The sequence below is a fragment of the Ipomoea triloba genome, chromosome 6 (genome assembly GCF_003576645.1).
Source record: "Ipomoea triloba cultivar NCNSP0323 chromosome 6, ASM357664v1".
Lineage (NCBI taxonomy): Eukaryota > Viridiplantae > Streptophyta > Magnoliopsida > Solanales > Convolvulaceae > Ipomoea > Ipomoea triloba.
The window spans coordinates 20,851,180-20,875,674 of record NC_044921.1 but is presented as its reverse complement, the minus strand read 5'-3'; the positions used below and the strand labels follow the sequence as shown (position 1 = coordinate 20,875,674).

Here is a 24,495-nt window from a genome sequence, read left to right as displayed (position 1 = left end):
GTGTATGGGGCCAGTACAATAAATTGTTTATGCGGGAAGTATACTATGATTTCTATTTTCTATGGTCATGAAATATTCTTGTAAAGACGTTAATGACCTCTGCTCCTGCCAATGAGCACAATTATATTATATTGCTGTTGAATCGTTTTAATTGCTCTCTCAAATATGCCCTTGCCCTGTGAATCAAACTTGCCATCTTTCACATCATCACAGAGCTCCTCCAGTCTGAGCATTCTCATCATCCTAGAGGGCTAGATCGAGTCTCGTGAATCCTTTTGCCTTCTCCACGCATAAAACAAACATTGCAGACGGAAGTAGAATGCCCTGAAATCAAATACAAAGGGTAAAGAAATCTTTCGCCATATCTTTCTTCTGTGCTCAAAGCATCTTTTCTCAGCTTTCATGTGTGGTGTTGTCTCTGCTTCAACGTACATACTGTACACCCTCTGATTCAATGATTTAGCCCTCGCACCCTTTTTGGAAACTCATGCTCACTTGCATTCTCAAAACCTACCTTCACACTATTCATCTTTTTTTAGACCTGCCTATTCACTTTGATTTACTGGAAAACCCATAATCTGGCCTGGATTGTTCATAGCTGATTGGTTTAAATCGAGAACAGATAAATTCTTATTTGTTACTCATAGCTAACCGACTGAGAGATGACTCGACCAAATCGATTGCTGTTGCCTCATGCTACTATTCACCGATTACATGTTTCTTGCATTTTTGTGTCTTGTTATACATTCATTATTATATATGTATTCTATATATTCATTAGTTACATGTGAATTGGTCGATTTTAAGGGATCTTAGATTGTGTTGTGACATATTGGAAAATACTACTCTCGGACTCCCAAGTTTGATGTTGACACTTTTCATGGGACTTACAAGATGAACATAACCTATCATATCTTGTCACGTCAGAGCGATAGAAAATGAGAGTTCATGTACTAAAACTGTTTGAGTACTATAGCTCTCGATATTCGCAAATCGCATTAAAGATTGGTTAAGTATCAAATAAGTTGCATTTGATCGAACATTGAAGTAATCACACTACACCGCATGAATTCAAGAAATATTTTGACTTCCGGAGTTGCTGTAGTACGTACAGTATCACTAACATAGTAACATATGCATGCAGGCAGGTATTACACGTGATGGCTATTACAAGGAAAACAAGTACAAGAAGGTGGACGAGGAGACACATTTATTATGTTGTGTCGGTTTACTGTCTTCCTTGCTCCTCCACTCACCTTCTGCATCTGCTCACAATGTTGAATCTGGGCAGCACCCCTCATTTCTTCTGCTTTTCTCTCAACTATTGCCATTTTCTTCATCAACTTCTCTTCCTTCTTCGACCTCATCCTTTGGATTTTCACCTGAAACAATGTTTTTTGAGTGACTACTCGAAGGTGTGCACAAGGTAAATTCTGTCACGTAATTTTAGTCGGCAAAGGACCATAAGAAATGATGTAAATCAGTTTAAGTTGTTTATAACTGGTCAGTTCAAACCAAAAAGGCAGCAGTTAAACTTGTAACCTTTGGTTACCAAGTCAACTTTCTGACCAACATAAGAGTATGAAGAACATTAGACCTCAAGCTTTTTTGACTGAGCTTCAGCTTTTGCACTCTGGAGGTTCACCCAAGCTTGAATTTGAGCCTCTTCTCTCTGGTACCTAAGACAAATCACGACTCAATAATTAACGATGTGTTCCGTCTCAACTAAAAATTTAAGCTGACACCAACAGTTTTTTTTTTACCTTAGGCAGCACTTGGCAACCTCTTCCTCCCATGATGAGTATGCTCTAGGCTTGGACACACTTCTCTGGCATTCATTACTTGCCTCAAACTCAAAGTGTCTCAAGCTCTTCGACACGTCCTCTTCTTCCTCTTCCCTCGTGCTCCAATTCGATGGCGTTGTCCCGAGCTGCAGCTTTGCCAAATGGCATTCTTGTAGCTGCATGATATCTATTGTGCTTGTTGATGATGGAGGCAGTGGCCCGGACCTATCAGCGGGCGTGTTGTGGCCGCGAGGCGATGTGAGCTTCATTGGAGTGTGGCATCTTGAAGCAGGGGAACTGCCAACAGGTGTCATTTCTGTTCCAATATCTCTTTGCTTAACCTCTGGTGTTGCACAGTTCATGGCCTTTTCACTCACATTTCCAAAGAAAGTTCCTTCTTTTGTGAACTTATCTGCATTTCAAAGGCACAACTTCTTGTCTAAGACAAATCAAGAATCAAGATCCTCCCACAATCTGGTAAAGCTCATTCATTTACATAAAAATTTCCAACTTTTCAGTATAATGTGACTTCAATAAGGTCACATTCAAAAAAAATCAGTTCAAAATCAGATAGCATCATAACAGAGATCCTAAGAACATATTTATAGGGACAGTTCCAGCCAAATTAGTCAGGCTGCTGTTGACTTAATAACCACAAGGTTATAAAATTTGACTCCCTAGAACTGGCTATTGGTGTTCGAGTTAGTCAGGCTGCTGTTGACTTAATAAGCGCAAGGTTATAAAATTTGACTCCCGGGAGCGGCCTATTGGTGTTTGAGTTAGTCAGGCTGCTGTTGACTTAATAACCACAAGGTTATAAAATTTGACTCCCTGGAACGGCCTATTGGTGCCCGAGTTAGTGAGGCGGCTGTTGACTTAATAATCACAAGGTTATTAAATAACTCCCGGGAACGGCCTATTGGTGTTCGAATTTGGGCAACTTAGACTGGTTTGGTTTTTTGCCAACTAGAGTCATGAGATTTACCCATTGCATATACTCGGATAGTGGTTGCAGATTGACATGATCATAGACTTTTAATGAAGTAATAATGAAGGCAGGGGGAAAGGGGGTTTGTACCTTTAAGAAGCACATCTGTTGTAGTAGATACTCCATTAGAGTAGTTGGAAGATTTCAAAGTCTGTGGTGGATTATGAGCAGGGGAATCATGGCAAGAAGTGCCATTAACAACCCACTTCTCTGCATCATCCCACTTTGAAGGCACAGATTTTCTTGAAAAAATCCCAACACTGAAGCTGAAAATGGGCCTGCCTGGGGTTGAAGGACCCTCCACACTTCTCTTTGTCACTGAACTCCTCCTCTCACCTGTCTCCTTCAGATTAAGCTTGCAGATTGGGTCTGCAAATGTATCCAAGAATGGATTGCCTCCTACCCTTTCTTCCTACCTCAAAAATGCACATAAAAACAAGAAAACAAATCAAGAAATCAAGAAAACTGAAGCCCAGGAAGTGCTGGAAATGAAACATTGTTAAACTAAACTAGGAATTAAATTACCATTTGATGATGAGAAGGAAAAAGGGGTGGGGGAGCTTCAAGAAACTTGGGGCTTGAAAGGTTCATTGTTTGTTTTTGGTTGGTATTGAAAAGGATGGATGATGATGGGGTTTAAAAGAGAGAAGTGGGAGGGTTGAAATCAGTGCAGAAAGCTAAGGCAGAAACCATGAAAAAGTAGCAGTAAAGTAAATTGGCAAGCATGCATTGCAGGACAAAAAGCTGTGTTGTGCCACAGATATGAAACAGCAGTAGTGTAGTCTCCTTGGGGAATAAACAACAGGACAAGACTGTACATACCAAAAGAATAGAGAGGATGGGAGATTTGAGAGAAGAGAATATTGCCTAAAAAAACTCTACTCGCCAAGAACTGTTGACTTGGTAATTACAAGACCCTAAGTTTGATTCTCCGTTAGAATTCTTATTAATTTTTTTAGTTTGAGCCAGGTCAATCAATTATATACAATTTAGGTTGGTTTAACTCCTTTTGGTCTTTTGCCGGTTAGATTACAAAACGGGTTTCATCCGAAGTTCTTCAGTAGTGGCTATAAGCTCGAAGCTGAAATATGAAGAGCGGTTAAGCTAGCTGTTATGCTTAAAAGTGTTTGGTAAAATTAACTTTTTGATAAGCTGATAAATGTAACACGACTAAAAATGACATCTTCGTACAATTTAAATAGTTTTAAATTTAAATAGGTTTGTTTATATATTAAAATATAAAATAGTGAAATCAATATATTTTAATAAAATATAAAGTAAGAACATATATTTTGAAAACATATAAAGTAAAACAAAATATTTATAATTTATAAGATTAGTTCATACAAAAATCAATAGTCAAACACAAATGTCAAGTTGAAATTACAACCAAACATATTGAAGAGAAAAAGTCAAAAAAGTTTAGCCAAAAAGGTTTTAATTAGGAAGGGTAAATAATGTCATTTCTTTAAAATAATAAGGTTAAAGATGGGAAAAAAGTTAGGAAGCTACTAGCTTATTTTGAAACGCTACCTTAGATAGCGTTCAAAAATAAGCTCTTATTTTAAGCTACTAGCTTATTTTAGAAACATTACCAAACAGAGCTTATAGCTTATTAGTAGCTTAAAATAAGCTATAAGCTCCTAAATAAGCTCTACCAAACAGAGTAAAAATCCTTCCAAATTCTTTTTTTTTTTTTTTTTTTTTGAAACACCCAAATTCTTTGATTCACGGAATATGAGGGGGCTTTTTTTTTTTTTTTTTTTCACGGAATATGAGGTTACTATACTATAAAAGTATAATAAATAATATAATTACCTTCTAAAATGTAATACCATGTGTGTTTAGTTAAGACTATGAGGTGTAATATTAACATGTTAAAGTGAAAATTATATATAGCCAACTACTATGTAGATACTGGAATGGTATCCTGATTACCATTCTAAATGGATGGTGATCCCAACATATATGTTCGGAATTTAAGGAATTAAAAATAATAATTTTTTATATAGTAATTAATAAACAATTAATTAAATATCTAAGATACAATCTTTAAATAAATATTATGAAAAGATATAAGCTAGAAGCTGAAAACTGAACAGCTGTTAACTAACTGATTATGCTTAAAAGTGTTTGGTAAAATTAGCTTTTTGATAAGCTGATAAATGTAAAATGACTTTAAAAAAAAGATATCTTCATAAAATTTAAATAGTTTTAAATTTAAATTGGTTTGTTTATATATTAAAATTTAACATTTTGAAATAAAACTATTAGCATAATCATGATATAACATCTCATAATGAAGTAAAAATAGTGTTGCAAATCTCCCAATAGAGGTTTCACTTAAATTTTCGTTGATTGAGATATTACTATTTGAATCTTGAAGTTCATCGGGCGGTATGTAATCTGGATGATACTCAAACACATTAAACATCATGTCATCTTGCGAATTCTGGAGTTTTAATGAGTTTTGTATACTTTTTAATATGTTATTTTAATTTATAAATGTTTATCATACAAACTTTTATAGACCCACACAAAATTTATGAAAGTATAAAAGATTTTATTAAAGTTTAGAAAGATTATATGAATGTCATTTAAAATCCATTGCTTTAAAAATCTTTGAAATCTATAAATGTTTTGATTGAATACACTTTAAAAATTATTTTTTAAATTACATGAGTCTACAAAATGATAGAATAGGCCATCACAATTGTCAAATTTAAAATCATTTGGTTCTCCATTTATATCAATTTGTTCTTCTAGGTAATTTTATTAAATTCTAACTTAATATTTTGTTTTCATTTATATTAAATATAACAATATAATTGGCAGGGATGGAGTCCATATTGCTTAAATACTTCATTCCCGATTTTCTTGAACTCGATATTGCTTTTTGCCGCACAAAACCCTAAACCTTTGAACCATTTCATCAATTGCAATATATAATATTCATTGTTATAATTTATATTATTTTATATCTATCCAAATATTTTTAAAATATTATACCAAATCTATTTCGTGCAACACACTAATGAAAATACAGTTAATTAAATAACTAAGACACAATCTTTAAATAAATCTTATTAATTAAGGGTGTGTTTGGAGAGCAGAAAAATGACTTATGGAAAATAGTTTCATTTTCATGTTTGGATGTATTCTGGAAAACTGTCTTTGTATGTTTGGTTAATTTTCTGAAAAAATGAGTAGAATTGCATAATTATAAATTTTTATTATTTTTTTAAATATTAAAATACTTATAATAAGTAATAACATTAAAAATAATATTTTTAAGAAGAAAAAAAAACCTCTGATTTCCGCCAGAAACCAAAGCCGGTGATGGTTGATCTTGGTCATTTTCATGTGGCTGAAAATGACTTTCTCATTTCTTGGACGGAAGTCATTTTCAGCCAAAATAGCGTCATTTTTCTCAGTCAACGAAAATCATTTTTAGTTGACTGAATTTTCCAAGCATTGCCAAACACTGAAAGCTCGGAAAATGATTTTCGAAAATCATTTTCTAAATTTCCAAACACACCCAAGAAACACAAAATTAAGATGGCATAGTTATTGGGAACGGTTAATTTAAATTGAGAAATATTTGTGTATTTTTTTGTGAATTAAAACACAAAATTAAGTGTATTACTATTTAAAAAGTGATGAATTTTTTAAAACTTTTTTTTTAAAAAAAATTAGATATATAATTAAAATGGATCTTCCAAACCTTTAGTTGGTCACATGGATGAAGTTTAGGAAGAAAGACTATTGATCCAATCAGTGTGGGAACAACCTCTCAAAGTGAGAGGGTCTTTATGCACAATAAGTAAAGATTTAGCCTTTGTGTTCAGCTGAATTATCATAATTACATCATCACATATGCTCAGCCGGGTCGGGGCATGGAGCCCTTGGATTGAATATTTGTAAGAGATATTCAATTTAGAATTTTTAATTAAAAAGTTTGGATTGAATATAACCCCAAATTAAAGTGGAAGGACTTCTTTCTTCACTTTTTTGTTTTGGTGTGTGTGTGTTTGATAAATCTGAAATGGTAAGAATCTAAAATTGAAATTAGTAGTGAAGTCTAAACAGGATAGAAAATAAAATACTATATTTACTCTCAAATTTTACTTCCAATTTTTTAATACCACTCATAAAAGGAAAAACTTTGATGTTAATATTTTTCATGCACTTGAAAATAATTAATTATCTATATTGCATTATAAAGTAAAAGTGAGGCACTTTTCTATGGTCTAGGGAACTCGTATAGGAACTTGAGGCACAAACAAGCCTTAAATACTTCCGATTTTTTCGAACTCACAAAACCCTAAACCTTCAAGAATCACCAGCGATCGCCCTTTCCATGAAGAGAAAGATGAGACGTATCCGCCATCCTGATCCGAGCGGCGGCGCGGCTGTGAAGCACAAGAGGAATAATGGTTGCGGATGCAATAACGACAACTCCTTTCGGAACAAGAAGAAAACGCTCAGGGACTCCGGCGAGGGTTTCCGCCACAACGCCGCCGTCGCCGTCGATTCGGAAAATTTAGTCCGGCGCTACCCCAAACACTCCCCCGAAGAGAAGATGAAAGGAATCGCCACGTCGGCGGGGTCGTTGGAATATATCTCCCCGACCGAAAAGCCAAAGATTCGCCTCGTACGTGGCGAGGAGTGCGGGGCGTCCTATGATGTCTGCGCGATATGCGGCGACGCGAAGCCGCACGGGGCGATGTGGCGAGGCGGGGCCCGCTGCCGGCACTCCTACTGCGAGGCCTGCATCAAGGGATACGTGGGCGGAAAAGTGAAAGAAAACATTCACAAGATTAAATGCCCGGAATCGGATTGCAAGAGGAATCTGGACTTGAAATTCTGCCGGGAGTTATTAGCGGAGTTTAAGGAAGTTGTGGAAACGTGGGTGGATGCTAAACGGGAGGCGAAGGTTTTGGGGAATCCGAGGTGGATAAAGTGCCCGTTTAAAGAATGCTCCAAAAGGTTCGTGGATGATGGGAAGGGGTTCTTGACCACAGCGTGCCCTAAGTGGTGGAGAGTGTTCTGCATGGGGTGTAAGGTGGAGTGGCATATGGGAATGACCTGTGGGCAGTATAATAAGATGTCAAGAGAGATTATAGATCTCTTAGAAGATGATGAAATTGTTTCCTGGATTAGTCTCCTCTGAAATCGTCATAGATACTACAGGATTCTTGTAATGAAAATAGTTTCTTGAATTCTTGTAATGATTATGATTTTTCTTGCTCACAATCTACCACGAGCCCTAATTAATGATGGAATTTAGTAACCCATTGCATTATCTCATAATATATAGGAATTTAAAATATTATTCTTCCATTGATTTAAATTAGGTACCAATTAAAAGTTGTGTGGTTTGGAGCTTCTCTTTATATATAGGGGCATTGTATATTTGTATTATGTGCCTAGTTTAGCTTTTTGTGTTGTACGTGGGTGAATATAAAATGTAAATATTTGTGTTTTTGTACAATAATAATATTCATACATATAGTTGATGTCAATATATTTTGGCAAAACGTTTATGTACTTTGAAAATTAGGAATCTTGATTATCTTGTAGAAGACTATTTCTTAGAGTCCAAGCATTATTAAAGATTTTGCTATCAGGAAGAATTCAAAGATAGAGAAGAAGTAAAAGGGAACAAGCTAAGTTTCCTGTTTTAAAAAGGCTACCATACGTGAAACAAAGGATGGGAGGAAAGATAATACCTCAACTGGTCACAGAAGGATAGGGGTGAGTTATGTAAACTGGTGTTTTTTTAAATCTTGTATTTTAAATTTGCTATATTAAATTTGACTATCACTTTAGAGTATTTACCCGTAAAGTATAAAGTTTTTGAACTTATTAAATTCGGTATTCTTTGCATATATACTCCGTACTATTTTTTATTACGGATCGTTGACTAGTCAACTCTACCGCTCAGACACAAATGAACGAAGTAAATTGAAAAACACAAGAACTTAAAGCAAAATGCTCCCAATCATGTTTTAAGCTCAAGAAAAATTGGAACCATTTTCTCACCCTTAAGAGCTGGATCCAAAAAAGAAAACGAATCTCCTAAATTAATATCACCCACTCTATGGTTAATCATGCCTAGATTTGGCGCTAAAAACTTACTTAAAAATACAAGATTACATTCCAATTTCATGAAAAAAGAAACTATTTTACTAAGGAAACAAATCTCCTAAAATCTCAGTCATTATTGCTTCCGGCCAAATCGTGCCAATCCGCCCATTTTTGTACGCGTGAAAGTCCTCCTCAATAGCCATTTCGCAACCTAATCTGAGGGTTCAGTGGCCGGACACTCTCCCCAAAACTCACTGACCAATCTAGCGATGACTGTCGGGGTTCCAATACCTGATCCACCAATGTTAAAACTTAAAACGCATGTCACATCAATCATAACACAATTTCTGAATCTATATTCACAATTTCTGAATCTATATTCACACAAAAATATCATTGGTCGAGGAAACGATGTCACTAATAACACCGTTATTCCAGACCCGCGTTTTGGACCGGGGTCGGTCCATAGCATAATTTGCCATATTTTTCTTCTACAATTGGAGAATCAAATTACGGAGCATTTAGTAATAATAGTATGGGCCCATATTAAGAGAGTCCAAATTTCGCCCATCCAATTCTAAAAATGGGCTAATTTTGGTGGTTGTATATTTGTATTAATTTTTACATTTCCACCTTAGCTCTTATTAATAATAGAGAAAATATCATTTTTAGTCCCTCAACTATAATAATACATGGACTCTTCCACCCCCCGGCCCCCACAACCGAAAACAAAGAGTGATAATAACTAAACACACACAAAAAAAAGAAAAGAAAAAAAAAAAAGAAAAAAACACAGGGCAGCCCCAATCAGATAGTAACCACATGATTTCAACTTAAACTAACGGGACATTTGGTTTGAGTAGGAAATTAGGAGGGTAATGAATTTTAATTTTATGGAAGAGGAATAAACTAAAATTTAATTTTTAGTATTTGGTTTGCAGGAATAGGATTATTGGAAATTTCAATGTTCAGTATACATGGAAATTGAAAAGGAATAAATAGTATAAAATCTAAAATGACATTACTTATCACCATCTCATTATTAGGCAAATATGTTATATCAATGCGCTATACCTACCGAAAATACAAATTTTGTTGTTGAAAACATAGACCAAATTCAAATATTACTTTTAAAAATTTATGTAACACGCTATAAATAAATCCTAGAATTGAATGGAAAGAAATAAAATAGATAAGAGAGTTTTAAGAAAACAGTAAGGTTGGCCTACTGATTGGCGTTTTGTGTTGAGAGTAGAAGAAAAATACACACTATATATAATCGAGAGGGAGATGTCAGATATCAATTTTAGGTTTAAAAAAAAAAAGGATAATTTTGTCTCAAAGGTATCTTTTTTTTCTTCCTAACACCCGGGGATCATGAAAATGTTAAACTCCCAAATATTATTTTTAGTTCATTTTTAATAATTTTTTTTATAAAAATTATAATCCCCAACATTCTTATATTTTGTGAAATTTTAAAAAAAATTACATTACTTTAAAATATCCCATCAACCAATCCTTTTATGCGAAAGAAACAATTTTGTTTATGGCTGCACTGGGCATTGGGCAAAGTGGCAACGACAATGAGGAGGTTGGCGATGAAAGCAGCATTGAATTTCCCATTCGTTGAATCTATAAAATAATCCTTAATTTGTATTGCTATTTAGGTAAGACCGATGTAAGCTGTCCAACATATGCATGTGGGAATATTTTTGTTTTTAATATTAAAATTTAAAAATTAGAATTGGGAATAGTCATTATCATGAAGCAATGCGTGTCAGCCACGAGCTATACACTTTTTTTTAATCAACCTGTTACATTGAAAACGATTACCCATTATATAAAAACATGTTGAATCAAGTAGGAAACAATATAAATTATTGGAATGGGTTTGACTGCATTAATCACAATATTTATTATACTTTAATACTTTTTGTAAGTGGCGAGAAAAACTTACTGCCACTACAATTAATTGATTCAAATTAAGATGATTAATATGTAAGGACCTTGTGGTTTAGTTACACCAAGTTACTCCCTCATATAGGAGGTTGCGCGTTTGAGTCTTAATAAATGCGATATTTGACTCTTTGTGCTTCAATAGGTTGAGAAATTAGTGATGAACAGATATTACATGCTTCAATAGGTTGAGAAATTAGTTATGAACATATATTACATTGTAATAGAGTCAGTAGTATTTAAAAAAAAAAAGACGGTTAATATGCCACTCTACTAAGTCAACAATCTGACCAACTTGGTTGGAGTTGTTTTTTATTATATTTTATATGTGGGATGTACAAAAATATATGCTCAATACTAATACTCAAAATTAAAATCTTAATATTCTTGAAATCCATTAAAATCTTAATATTCTTGAAATCCATTAAAATCTTAATTGTATTAAAATATTTTTTAAAATACTCCGTAATAGGTAGTATATAATTTTTTTAAAAAAAGAAATTATAGTTGTAGAATTCATATTAATTATATTAAAGAGTTAATTTCATTTTTTGTCCTAGATTTATATGTGACATTCCACTTTTAGTCATTTTTTATCAGAACATCTACTTTTAGTTCTATTATTATTGTGATATGGCCATTATTGGTCCTCCGTCATCAAAATCGTTGAAATTTCGTTAAATACAAAGACATTTAGATCTTTTTTATGCAAAGTAGGTTGAACCACTATGTTTTTTATGTTTATTTTTTTGGAACAATCAATAATTGAAGATCAAAATGCTGTTGTATTTAACGAAATTTAAACTATTTTGTTGATAGATGATCAAAAATGGTCATGCCACAATAATACTAGGACCAAAAGTGGATGTTTTGATAAAAAAAAATGACTAAAAGTGGATCGTCACTTATAATTGTAGGACCAAAAATGGAATTAACTCTATATTAATTAAAAGTATATTTAATAATTTGAGTAATAATTATGGTATGATTTATATTATTAAAATAAGAATTTTAGATTTGATAAAATATTAAATATACTTTATTATTTTAAATAAAATAAAATAATGCATCTACTTATTAAATGGATATTATAACGTAACGAGGTGAAATTAATAGATGAAATTAAGTATGAAATGTAGCATTATTGTATATGTTTACATATTGTCGGTGTACCGTATGTGAATTCAAACAGTGTGTTAGCAGAAGTTTTGTTGGTATTATATTGTGAAATTGTGATTGTGACGAGCTATTAGCCATACCTTTTTTTTTTTTTCTTGAGAAAATTAGCCATACCTAAGATGCTTTAACGTTTTGAATTGTATTATTGTCTTGCAAATGACAAAGTTGGTATCTTTCTTAATTTATTATTAGATTACTTTTTTCTACAACGAATATGTTTGGTGCATCTAATTTCTCTTTGATTGCCACAAATGGTAGTAGATGGGGGGCTTTATACTTAAAATATCTCATGCTACGTGTTGCACTATAGCATTTATAGTTATTTTGGCCACAAAAACAAAATTCCCACGGCCCCCACATTTCAATTTAATAAGAGAGTGGATAAATAAATTACGGTCACCTAGTCGCTCATAAGTGAAAAGATCGATCAATATTTATTGTCCATAAAAAGTCTACCACATTGAGCGAAACTCTCATGTTGCAGTTGTTAATGCTCAATATTGTGTTCTTGTTCATAATTTCCCAGTATTGCACATAAACCAACTAGCTATTATAGTTATCTATATTAATAAGTTGTGTCTAATGAGACCGGTCACATGAGACATGTGATTTTTTTTTAGTTAAATTGTAATACTTTCTACACAAAGACGAAGCTAGTGTGGAGGTAGTTGTCCTCACTCCATCCACGGACCCACTCACCCACCCTTTATATATATGTATGTATATGTACACATATAGTATTAAATATGATCAAAATTTAATTGTAATAGTCTTACTCTGTAATGTGCAGATACTAAGATAGTATGTAAAAGAAAAATTTAAATCACAACATTTGAAAAATTTAATACAAAAATTGTGCAATTAATTATTATTATTATTATTATTATTATTTTGTAGATTACTAACTTGTAATCGGTTAAAAATCGCTGATGTACACTCATATAACCTTTTAATTAACTTGGTATTCGTGTATCAAATTATAATTATTTTCTTAATTTGAAAAATAAAAGATAAAAGATTAAAAAAAAAAATTTGAAGGCCGCCCATTTGCCTTCTTAGGCCCGTCATCTCCGGAATATCAACCTGTTTACCAACAGAAAACTATTTTCTGTTTTTTGTTTTCTAATTTTTTAGTTTTCATTATCTGTTTTTCATTCTCTTTTTCTGTTTAGAAAACTTGTTTACTAACTCTTATTTTTTCAAATTTATTTTTTGTAGATTAACGTTATAAAATTAACAATAAGTTTAATTTCAAGTGATTTTTAGACCTTATATTTAAAATATTTTAAAATATATTTGGTTTAAATAGAATAAATATAATTTTAAATTTTAAGTCCAATATGTAAAAATTTTACATTTAATATCCGAACCAAATTTATATATGTATATAACATAAATAAAAATATATTCGAACCAATAACCTATTAAGTGCACATAAAATTTAGTTTAGATAATATTAATATTTTTGAACTAATATTTAAAATATGTTTGGATATATTCATTTGAATGACATGTATATAATATATAATTATTTTGAATTCTAATATTATATATGTGAAATTTCGATATCCGATATCTGGACCAAACTTGTATCCGATATAACATAATTAAAAATATCCGAACTAATAATCAATTGAGTTCAATCAAAATATAAAATGTGGTATAGATTTCAATTTTTAATTTTGATAATGTGAGTGATTTATAGTTTTAAGCATAAGCAAATAAGTTATGTTTAAATAAATAATGCAAGTAGAAAAGATAGAACACGATGATAAGTAAAAGAAGATAACAATGAATGTAATCATAGTAATGAATAAATATGTAAGTAGATAATGGTAAGAATGTGGTTATAGTGACATATAGTCTAATAGATGATAGCTGATTCTGTTTTCCATTTAGAAAACAGCTTTTAATAGTGTTTCAGTTTTCCAGAAAACTGGAAAATTATTTCCTGTTTTCAAAATGGAAAACTGTGTTAGTAAACGTGTTTTCTGTTTTCTGTTTTCCTGTTTTCTAAATTTCCAGAAAATGTGAAAAAATTTCCAGTCAGTAAACGCACCCCAAGTTCTTCGTCATCTCAGATGAGAAACGTATAACTTTGTCTCCGACAAAGTCACGTTCAATTGTTTTTTTGTTTTTTATTATTTATTTAAATATTCTATTTGAATTTGTTCTAAAAAAAATATTATATTTGAATAATAATAATAATAATAATAATAAACAGTTTTCACGAAAAATTAAATTTAAAATTTTGTGGTTATTGAATTCATTGTTGGATCAATTTAACTGGAATTATCAATTATATGTGAAAGCCGAGAAATTTGATGCTTGGAGTCAAAGATTGGGTGGAAATGATATAACGTAAGATTTTGTGGAGGCCACACGTTAACCATTGGTTTCGCGTCATCGGAAGAATGGGCACAAATGCACTGCGCCCATCATAATAACACACGGATATACGGGGAAAGAGACTGCCGACGACGGCACTGTACGGATGTACTTTTATTAAAGACCATATTATTGTGGTTTTTCAAAGAAAAAAAAAGAAAAAAAGACCATATTATTGTGAGATATGTGGTGAATTTTATTTATATATAAAAATAAAGTTCCATAGAAATTAAAATAAATTTAAATTTCAAAAATATTAAAATATATTGATATAAATAATTAACCATAACGAAAAAAAATTTAGACTTACAATTTATTCGTATCTATGATTTTTGATTTGTTAGCAATTAATATATTTAAATTTTATTTTAAAATACGTGACGTAGTGTATTTAAATTGAAAAAATAACATTATAAAAATTTGAAACAAATGCATTTTAAACTAAAAATTAAATATGTTAATTGTTAAAAATTATAGGTACAAATAAATCAAAATTTTAATTATTATTATTAATTTTTCTATCAATATAAATTATTTTTTGAAATATAAGTTTATTTTAATTTGCATGAAACTTTATTTTCAAAATATAAATAAAGTTCTCTACATCTCTCATATTAATATGGCCTTTAGTTAAATTTCGTAAAATAAAGACTACTTAGTTGCTTAGTGGAGGTGGATGAAATAATAATATATCAATGAAAGGTTAAGATTTAAAAACTTGTTAAATGAGAGTATTTATTTGTAAAGCTTGATATTAATATATTAATAATTAAATTAATTACTTTAAATATTATTAAAAAAAACTATCATGACAATGATAACGCCAGTACACACGTATACATGCGTTCGACTCTTAGCATAAGCAACCTATTAACCTTTTTGTTTGAGCATGTCAACTATGAGTATCATAAGCTAGTTTACATGTTTGCGGTCTTTTATTATCTAAGATCACGAAGTGGGGTTTACACAGTACACATCTTCATGTAGCGATTGCGGGTATCCCTCGTCATTTAAAAAAATTACTGTAACTTATAAATCACCATAGAAGAGTTTATTCTGATTTTGGATTCTCGGAAATTTCTAATTTTGGTCTTTCGATATCTTCTACTTTGAATTCTTAACTATTACAATACAATTCTTTGAGCCCCAAATTACAGTATTTGGTTAGACGACATTTATATTACTTATAATCATAATTTTAAAGAATTAAAAAGCTATGCAAGATTTTGTACCCGCACTACATTAATACTACTTATAATCATAATTTTAAATTTTAATATATAATTCAATTTTCTTTTTTTCACAGACGTGATCTGAATCAAATTCGATTTATATTTTAGTCCGGTATTGTTAATTTGTTATTATCATTGTCGTCATCATCATCGTAATGATAATAGAAAAGGAGGAGGAGGATAAGAAGAGCTACGAAGACAAGAATGGGGTTGGCCCATGCCACTCACGTGCAGATGGGGCCCACGTTGACTGTGTTGGGCCGTTCGTCTTACGTTAGTGGAGTTTGTTGTCATTTTCCGATGCCACACACAAAAATGAAAAATATTTTGGTTGGTTCCACATCTACGGCGTAATGTGATGTGCTGGTTCGTGCACCTTCCCACTTTCTCTCTTCTTCTTCATCTTTCTATATTCTAAACTTTTTTTTTGAAACATTCTATATTCTAACTTATTTGTCATTATTGTCCCCCATCCTTTCCTATTTTAATACTTTCTTTAGGCTTATTGTGGAATGTTTCTAAACATACATTCACACTTTTTTGATAATTATATTTTAAATTTTAATACTAATAGAATTATAATAGGTATTAGATATTTGTCTTTTTAGTATTATTGACCCTCTGTTCATTAATTACTTTTTAAATTTATTAAAGCACCACTGAAGCTCGAGTCCACTCTTTTCCATATGGAAGTGCAACCGGGTGACATTAGATCACAAAGTCTTAGCAGATATTTATTTTATTTTATTTTTTTAAATAATTTTTCAGTTTCATCATATTTATGGATGACAATTTCAAACCACCTTGTGAATATCCACCCCGCATAGATCGGATGTTATTTTTTTTGAGTGATAATGGGTGATAGGTTGGGGTGGGTCTTGAAAAAGTAAACCTGATGTGGGTAAAGTTGAATTCGAGTTTTATGTACAAAACCCGCATAAAATTTCACCCGACCCACTATCTGTGTGTGTATATATAATAGTAAAATAAGTACTAATATGCAGTTATTTATAAAAATTTCTATAACTCCGTATAACTTTTTATTATTTTTATATCTAAACTACTAAGTTTATTTTCAAAAATTAACAATATTATATTTAAATGTTTCTATTATTTTATGTTTTAGTAATACTAATAAATTTTATTATTTTATTATGTGTAAGTAATTTAAATATTATTTTTAGATAAAAATAATAAGATAATAAATGGTGGGTACGCATAGTGGGCACCCGCACGACCGCACTTGGTAGGGGTGGGGGTGGATGGAGAAAATATAAGGTGAATCGGATGATGGATGTAGCCTCCCTCGACACACCCCTGACCCATTGCCAGCATATTATATTTTAGACCTCATGAATTTCAAGGTTATGGAAAAGCCTATGAAAAGTTATATCGAATCAATCTAGTTTTGACACTCAACATCAAATTGTACACTTATGCAATTTTCCACACTTGATCATTCATAAATTTAGTAGAGCAGTTGAAACTTGAAATAATGAGGTCCTATCCTAGTGACATGATTGTTTAATTTGTGAGAAAGAATTGAATTTAAATTTCATATAAAAGAAATTACTTAAAATATTAATTTCATTGTTTAGTTGGTATGAAAGAAGTTATTGAGAATAATTAGTATATAAACTTAAATAGCCCTACATAATAAAGATATGCAAGAGTAATGTAAAAAAATCAAATTTATTTGTTGACCATGAATAAAAGGTACTCTCTCCCGTCATGTTTACTATTATCAAACCACCACATTCTTATTTGTTTATTATCTTTATTCTTTAATAAATTTTAAATTTAATTTTTTTGGGTTTAATAGTAATTTAATTTTAATGTAGTTTATAAATATATAAATTTTATATACTAATACTATACTTAATATTATTAAAAAAAGTTGAATTAAAAGCAACCTCAATCAAATTCCACTAACGGAATCAGACACATAAAGAGAGTACATTTTTAATATACTAAATATACATTATTTATGTATTGAAAGCGAATTTTTAATGTGATTATAAGACAAATTTAGAGGTTGGACTCCTCTAAGCGAATTTACATTAACACAATTTTAATTTCAATTAAGAAAAACAATTTATAAATCTGAACAATGTGTATAAATAACTGTCTTAATTTTTTTGTATTCTAGACAGACAATTTTTATTGAGAACAACGAAACTAGCAAAATAATGTCGCAATGGTCATTAACACTGATTCTATATATCCTTACTGTTTCATTATTCAGTATATCTTTGATTATTAGCCTAACAATTAGCGCTAATCATAGAGACCTAGATTAATACTCCAACAATTATTATTCCAAGTATACAACTCATATAAGCACCCAATTCAATAGCGTACCAATCATACCAAGCAAATAACGTGGAGAACTGGAGATACTGTTAGCCTGACATAACAATAATATGAGTGCTATTAATGTGAAAGCTGATTTGAAGAAAGAGATATTTATAATAAGCCACTAATTAGACAGATTGTCAGCCTACTCCCGTGCATTATTACTACGGAGTATTTATTTCAAAGGAAAAAGTGTAAAATAGACTACTAAATTTATGATTTTTTGTATAATTGTATTACTTAACTTTTACTTTAAAAAATTTTATTGAACTTAAAATATGTACAATTAAATTATTAAATAAGAAAAGTATATGTAATTTAGACATTTTTCTAATTTCTTTTGATGTAATTTAAATTGAAAGCATTTGAATCTTTCATCCTAATTAGCAAGGTAGATGAAAGAAAAACTTTTACGGGGCGTTTGGTTGGAGGAAATTACAATTCAATTCTTACATAATTTCGAAGGCAAGTAAATTATTCGTTTGGTTAAAGCAAACTCCTTCATGGAGTTATAACTCTTATAAAACAAACCTTGATTTTAAAAATTTTAAACAATTATAAAAATGACTACATATATTTTTTTTTTTTACTAAACCTCTACTATTGATTAATTATGATGGACACTTAAAATTAATTCTCAATTTTTACAGAAGGATACTGTAATTTTTTTTGTAAAAATAGAGAACTCTCTAAAATTTCCTTCTCTATTTATAATTCAAAAAGAAAAAGGTGGGACTTGTACAAGTGTGGTCCAGTGGCATCAAACCCTTCCCTTTATACGGGAGGTGGTGGGTTTGAGGCTCAGTGGAGACAATATTAATACTGCATTGTAATAGAGTCAGTAATATTAAAAAAAAAGTTACATTTTCTATTACTCCGTACTAAAGAAGTCCATGTACAAAAATAACTATTTTTGAATTAAAAATATTATAAGAATATATACGAAATGCGATTAAATCGCTGGCACTAATACAAAAGTGTTGCAACGTAAAGTAAAATTGTAATTAAGTGTATAAAACGAGGGTCAATTTGGTAAATTACACCGACTCATCCCGTCCCGAGATTCCGGCGATATCTCATTTTCTCCGCTTATCAGCTTCAGCAACCTGGCTTTATAAAACCCCCCAAAAACTTTTTTCACAAGAAAAAAAGAAAAGAAAATTCTCTTTGATGTTTTCCAACAAAAATCTCTGTGAAAATCCTCATTGATTCCGAACAAGAAAGCTAGCCATGTGCGGCGGAGCTATCATCTCCGATTTCAAGCCGCCGAGCCGATCGTCGCGGCGCCTCACCGCCGACCTGCTGTGGGGGCGCGCTGATCTGAGCGGCGCCAAGAAGAACAGCAACTCTTCCGGCAGCCACTACTCAAAACCCTTGCGATCTGAGCTCGTTGTCCTCGACGATGACTTCGAGGCTGATTTTCAGGACTTCAAGGATCACTCCTATGGCCAGGTCGATGCTAAGCCCTTCGCTTTCTCCGCATCGCATCGCCCTGGGTTTTCTTCTGGTAAATTTCCGTTGTTTTGCTCCTTTCCTTGTTACAGAGCTCAAATCTACACTTTTAATGCTATTTTTGTTTTAGATTTAATGTTACTCGTATTCCTGTGTACCAATCTGAATTTGGGTGGAAATTACTTGTTTTTTAAGCCTATATAACTAATTGCTTGATATGCTGATATCCTTGCCGGTTAAAGATTAATGTTTTGTGAGAAAAATTGTATTGAGAAGGGGGGAAACATGGATTAAATATTGTGTGGTTGTTAACAGAAATGAAAAACAAATTGCTAGATTTTCTGACTAAGTATACTTAGTTCTGAACTCTGCTTTTAAGAGAAAAGTTGTGTAAATCTTGGTGTTCCCAACTTGAGTTTCAGACATTCAAAGCCTTCTTGTTAAGGTTCAAATCCTTTAAATAATGATTCACAAACACAAATTAGTAAGGCATAACAGAGGTAATCATGGCAGGATTTGCTTTTGTGAAGCCTGAAACTGATGTTTTGATTTTGACTTGTGTGTTGTGCTTTAGGTTTTATAAATTTGTTTTACAAAGGTTGAACTTGATTTTCCTTTCCCATATGTTTGTTGTATGCTGTGTTAGATTTCATCTATTTGTTTTGATTAACATGATCTGCAGTTAATTGAAATCTGAATAATTTTTTTTTGAAAAAATGAAATAAATTTGAAGGCCCTGACTCAGATTCAAGCAAGGATGCTGATAATTCCTCCAAGAGGAAGAGGAAGAACCAGTACCGGGGGATCAGGCAGCGTCCTTGGGGAAAATGGGCTGCTGAGATCCGTGATCCAAGGAAAGGTGTTCGTGTCTGGCTTGGAACGTTTGACACTGCTGAAGAAGCAGCGAGGGCTTATGATATTGAGGCTCGGAGGATCAGGGGAAAGAAAGCTAAGGTGAATTTCCCTGATGATGCTCCACTCACGGTGCAGAAGAACACAGCTAAGGTGAATCCTCAGAAAGCTGTCCCTGACTTGTCTGCTAATGACTTCGGCTACTATGATCCTTCCAACTTTTTTGAGGAGAAGCCTTTGACAAAACTGAACCCTGCTCCCGGAGATATGGGTTCCAAATCGTATTTTCCCTCTGATGCTGCTAACCTTTACTTCAGCTCCGAGGAAGGAAGCAATTTGCTCGACTGTTCTGATTTCGGATGGGCAGACCAAAGTTCCCGGAGTCCTGAAATATCATCCGTTCTGTCAGCTGCCCTAGAAGCCGATGAAGCTCAGTTTGCGGAGGAAGCCAACCCTCGAAAGAAACTGAAGTCTAGTTCCGATAACCTGCTGGCAAGCAATGGAAACACTGTCGAAAAGCTGTCTGAAGAGCTCTCGGCCTTTGAAGCACAGATGAAGTTCTTCGATATCCCATATCTCGAAGGAAACTGCAGTGCACCAACCTTCAATGCCTATGCAACTCAGGACGGTGGCATGAACCTGTGGTGCTTCGATGACATCCCTTCTTTTACAGGGGACGTCTTCTAAGCCAGCCAGCCAGCCCTCCTCCCGTGCCCGTCTCTTTGTAAATAAAGCTTTTATATGAGTATGGTTTGATGCCGGAACACTTGTAATTGCTCATCACATCACTGTAAAAGCTTGGATGACTGGGTTCCGTGTTTAACCTGCCCGTGTGGTGCCCGTGTTCTTCTAGGTTCGATTGTGGTTAAGAGCAACATTGTGAATTTGGGATCAATAGCCACTGTTGCCGGACTTTAAACCGCTGTCTTTAAATATGATGTGTATGGATAATGAATCTGAAACCTTGAACATTTTTATATGTTGTTTTGTTGTTTGTAATGCTTTATATTTTGCTGCTTTCTTCCTTGATATAGTTTTGATGAATAATTAAAATTGCAAGTGGGGTTGGCACTTGGGAGACTTTTTCAACAGCTCTGCTTCTCTTTTTTTGCTTTGAATAATTATAAGGTGGACCACATTGTATATAGAAAGTGATTTTACCAAGACATTGGGTTGATCAAGAATGCATTCAATGTGAAATTCTTCTATTCCCAACTTGATTATGACTCAATTACAGAGGTTTGACTCCAAATATTCATGTTTTAATTACCATTGCAACTTGGTTGCACATTTTCTTGGACTGCAAAAAGTCGAAAAACTTGATTGGTTCAAACCAATAAAGTCGATTGATTGCCTCTGTGTTAATCGTCCTGACCAACTTGATTATGTAGACTTGGTTATATAAAGGGAGATATAGTAAGAATTAACTCAATTCCCATATTACCCAAAAACAAAATGTTCACATTAATGTAAGTATGTAACCATGTGGTTATAGATTTATAGGCAAAAAGTGTTAAAACTGTTTGTTTCATCAAGTTTAGATGTCTTTTTAGAGTTTTTTTTTCATGCTTAATAACTTAAATTTTGTTTTTTTTTTTAAAAAAAAAAATAATTCCATAGCTTATTTGACTTTTAAAAGTTTATCATGATAGTTTATTCTTATTTTATAATTTTGGAATTTTTTTATGGTACAATCATACACAACTATACCATTTTTTAAGAAGAAAATAAATTTCTGCTTAAAATTATTATTCTTTAAAAAAATTATTTATGTGATAATATAAAAAGAAAAACACAACCATGTTCACAAACTCCCTAATTGAGGTGTTGATAATTGTTTAAGAATCAAGATTCCACCCCGTAGTTTATTTATATTTAAATCATTCATTTATTTGTTTATTGGATAACGTAAATTAAATTATTTATTTATATACTTATTATTATTGTTGTTGTTGTTAAAAAAAAAAAGGAACAACCATTTAAACCATTTTTCCATAATATAGTATATCAGTTCAAGAATTTTCCATTCTAAAGGAAGATCCATCCTTAGCATTGACCCATCATTATACGGTGAAGCATAGTCCACATGGTAAAATTAATTACTCGCATACAAATTCATTTTTAATATATTTATTACAAAGTAAATTTTAATACATAATTATTTTTAGTATATTATAATTTGATTTTAAAAATATTATTATTATTATTATTTTTAGTGGTTCACCTTACAACGAGATCATAATTGGTATAATTTGCCAAATAATTGCCTGCATTGACAAGATGGGCCGCGGCCCAACTAAACAGCAGATATGCCTTGTCATCAGTGTAGGAATGGACTGCACTAACCAGTACATCAAGTCCTGAAATTTTTGAAGAAATTTGGCTAAGAAAATTTGTCATTTACCCCACAGCCAACTTTTTCTTTTGTTTGTTGTTTTTCTTTGAAAATGACACTATATATGATCATAGTGTATTTTTTTAAAGATACATTATATTTCTTAACTTATGTCTAATCAATATGATATTAAGCTTCAAGAACTTTTGTTTCGTCAATCTTCATGTTCCCACTCCTTGCACTCTGCACCCAAGGGATTTTCATCACCTCTTATCGGTCAAGGTTTCTCAATCACCCCCTAAATTCCTAGTGAGATTCTAACCCTCACAGTGCCGTTGGACGGCTGGAGCAAGGCCTTAGAGTGATTGGTCGAATCAACTGAATTAGCCTCGCAGGGTGGTCATAGTATATTTAATTGTTAAATCCTTAGCAATGTGACACATTAAATCTCTAATGTTGTGATTTAATTAAAACCTTAGGGGTTACATATCTCACTTCGCTAAGAATATAGTGACTAAATTTATATTGTGAATAATTGAGTCTTTTTTTTTTTTTTAATACACAATTGAAAGATTAAATTTATTGTTAGAAATTTTAGGATGCCCAACCACGGGAAATTTACTATAAATGACCTTATCGGCCAACTTTTTGACAAATTTATAGATTTGTAAAATCTTGTCACTATTACTAACTACCACTAGAAAGTTATTTGTAATACTGATAATCAACAAAGGTCATCATAACATTTGGTTGGTTAGAATGATAAGTAACGAATTTCTAACCGTGCGGGTCAATTCTTCTTCTTCTTTTATGTTTTTCAAATTTCAATTTTGGGATATAAGAAATTTTCAATTATACTCTAGAAAATAGGCATGGGTATTGAGTAGTTATTGGATGAATTCAGGCTATGTTTGGCAAACCTAGCTGAAAAGGTAGCTGAAAGCTGAAAAGGAGCTGAAAGCTGAAAAGCTATAAGTTAGGAGCTGAAACTGGTGAGCTGTTAAACTAACTGTTATGCTTAAAAGTGTTTGGTAAAATTAGCTTTTTGATAAGCTGATAAATGTAAAAATACTAAAAAGGGCATCTTCATAAAATTTAAATTTGTTTGTTTACATATTAAAATTTTACGTTTGAAAATAAAACTATTAGCAAATCATGATCTAGCATCCCATAATGAAGTAGCAATATTGTTGCGAATCTCCTTCATCTCAGTAGAGATCTGACTTAAACTTTCGTTGGTGGAGGTATTACTACTTGAATCTTGAAGTTCATCGGGCGGTATGTAATCTCAATGCTGCTCAAGCACATTAAACATCATGTCATCTTGTGAATTCTTCCGAATATAATTATGTAAGGCAAATGTGGCCATAATAACATCAATTTGGGTCTCCACACTAAACTGTGGCATTTTAGCAAGTATCTTCCATCTCTTCTTCAATACTCCAAACTCTTCTTTAATTTCTTTCCATTTCATTAATCCACGCCCATGCTTTCGAATATATTTGATACAAATCTCACAAAAGGCCACCATGTACTCATTGGTCCACTTAAAATTCTCTCCATCCATATTATCATTTGTTGAAGTCATATTGCTAATTTAGAAATAACAACAACAATAATATGAAGTCATATTGCTAATTTAGAAATAACAACAACAATAATATAATAATAATCCAATTTATTAGAAATAACAACAACAATAATATAATAATAATCCAATTTAAACAAGATAACAACAACAATAATATAATAATAATCCAATTTAAACAAGTATTAGTAGTTGAATACTTGAATAGATATATTAAAAAAAAAAAAGAAAAAAAAAAAGAGCAACAGGAAACACTGATTGAATACTTGAAAATTATTTCATATCTTTAATATACA

The 24,495-nt window shown here is 32.0% G+C and overlaps 3 protein-coding genes across 3 annotated transcripts; 2 read left to right on the top strand and 1 right to left on the bottom strand.

The window, feature by feature from the left end:
• Positions 1–1,107: 1,107 nt before the first annotated feature.
• LOC116021536 lies at positions 1,108–3,343 on the bottom strand. Its single transcript, XM_031261959.1, has 5 exons — positions 3,298–3,343; positions 2,863–3,188; positions 1,764–2,196; positions 1,598–1,679; positions 1,108–1,382 (listed from the first exon to the last, which is right to left on the bottom strand). Exons 3-5 carry the CDS (start codon positions 2,144–2,146, stop codon positions 1,152–1,154), a joined length of 696 nt encoding a protein of 231 aa, XP_031117819.1. The 5' UTR covers positions 2,147–2,196; positions 2,863–3,188; positions 3,298–3,343; the 3' UTR covers positions 1,108–1,151.
• Positions 3,344–7,144: 3,801 nt separating this feature from the next.
• LOC116023647 (probable E3 ubiquitin-protein ligase ARI10) lies at positions 7,145–7,945 on the top strand. Its single transcript, XM_031264647.1, has one exon. The coding sequence runs from the start codon at positions 7,145–7,147 to the stop codon at positions 7,943–7,945; it is 801 nt and encodes a 266-aa protein (XP_031120507.1).
• An 11,165-nt stretch (positions 7,946–19,110) lies between these two features.
• Positions 19,111–21,365, top strand: LOC116022414 (ethylene-responsive transcription factor RAP2-12-like). The gene is made up of 2 exons (XM_031263141.1): positions 19,111–19,479; positions 20,158–21,365. The coding sequence occupies exons 1-2, from the start codon at positions 19,203–19,205 to the stop codon at positions 20,961–20,963; spliced, it is 1,083 nt and encodes a 360-aa protein (XP_031119001.1). The 5' UTR covers positions 19,111–19,202; the 3' UTR covers positions 20,964–21,365.
• Positions 21,366–24,495: the final 3,130 nt, after the last annotated feature.

Coding starts and splice junctions, on each gene's coding strand:
- LOC116021536 (XM_031261959.1), bottom strand. CDS start 2,146: ATGAACTGTGCAACACCAGAGGTTAAGCAAAGAGATATTGGAACAGAA. Junction 1,680..1,763: donor GTTGCCAAGTGCTGCCTAAG/GTAAAAAAAAAA, acceptor GATTTGTCTTAG/GTACCAGAGAGAAGAGGCTC. Junction 1,383..1,597: donor CTCAGTCAAAAAAGCTTGAG/GTCTAATGTTCT, acceptor ACATTGTTTCAG/GTGAAAATCCAAAGGATGAG.
- LOC116023647 (XM_031264647.1), top strand. CDS start 7,145: ATGAGACGTATCCGCCATCCTGATCCGAGCGGCGGCGCGGCTGTGAAG.
- LOC116022414 (XM_031263141.1), top strand. CDS start 19,203: ATGTGCGGCGGAGCTATCATCTCCGATTTCAAGCCGCCGAGCCGATCG. Junction 19,480..20,157: donor TCGCCCTGGGTTTTCTTCTG/GTAAATTTCCGT, acceptor ATAAATTTGAAG/GCCCTGACTCAGATTCAAGC.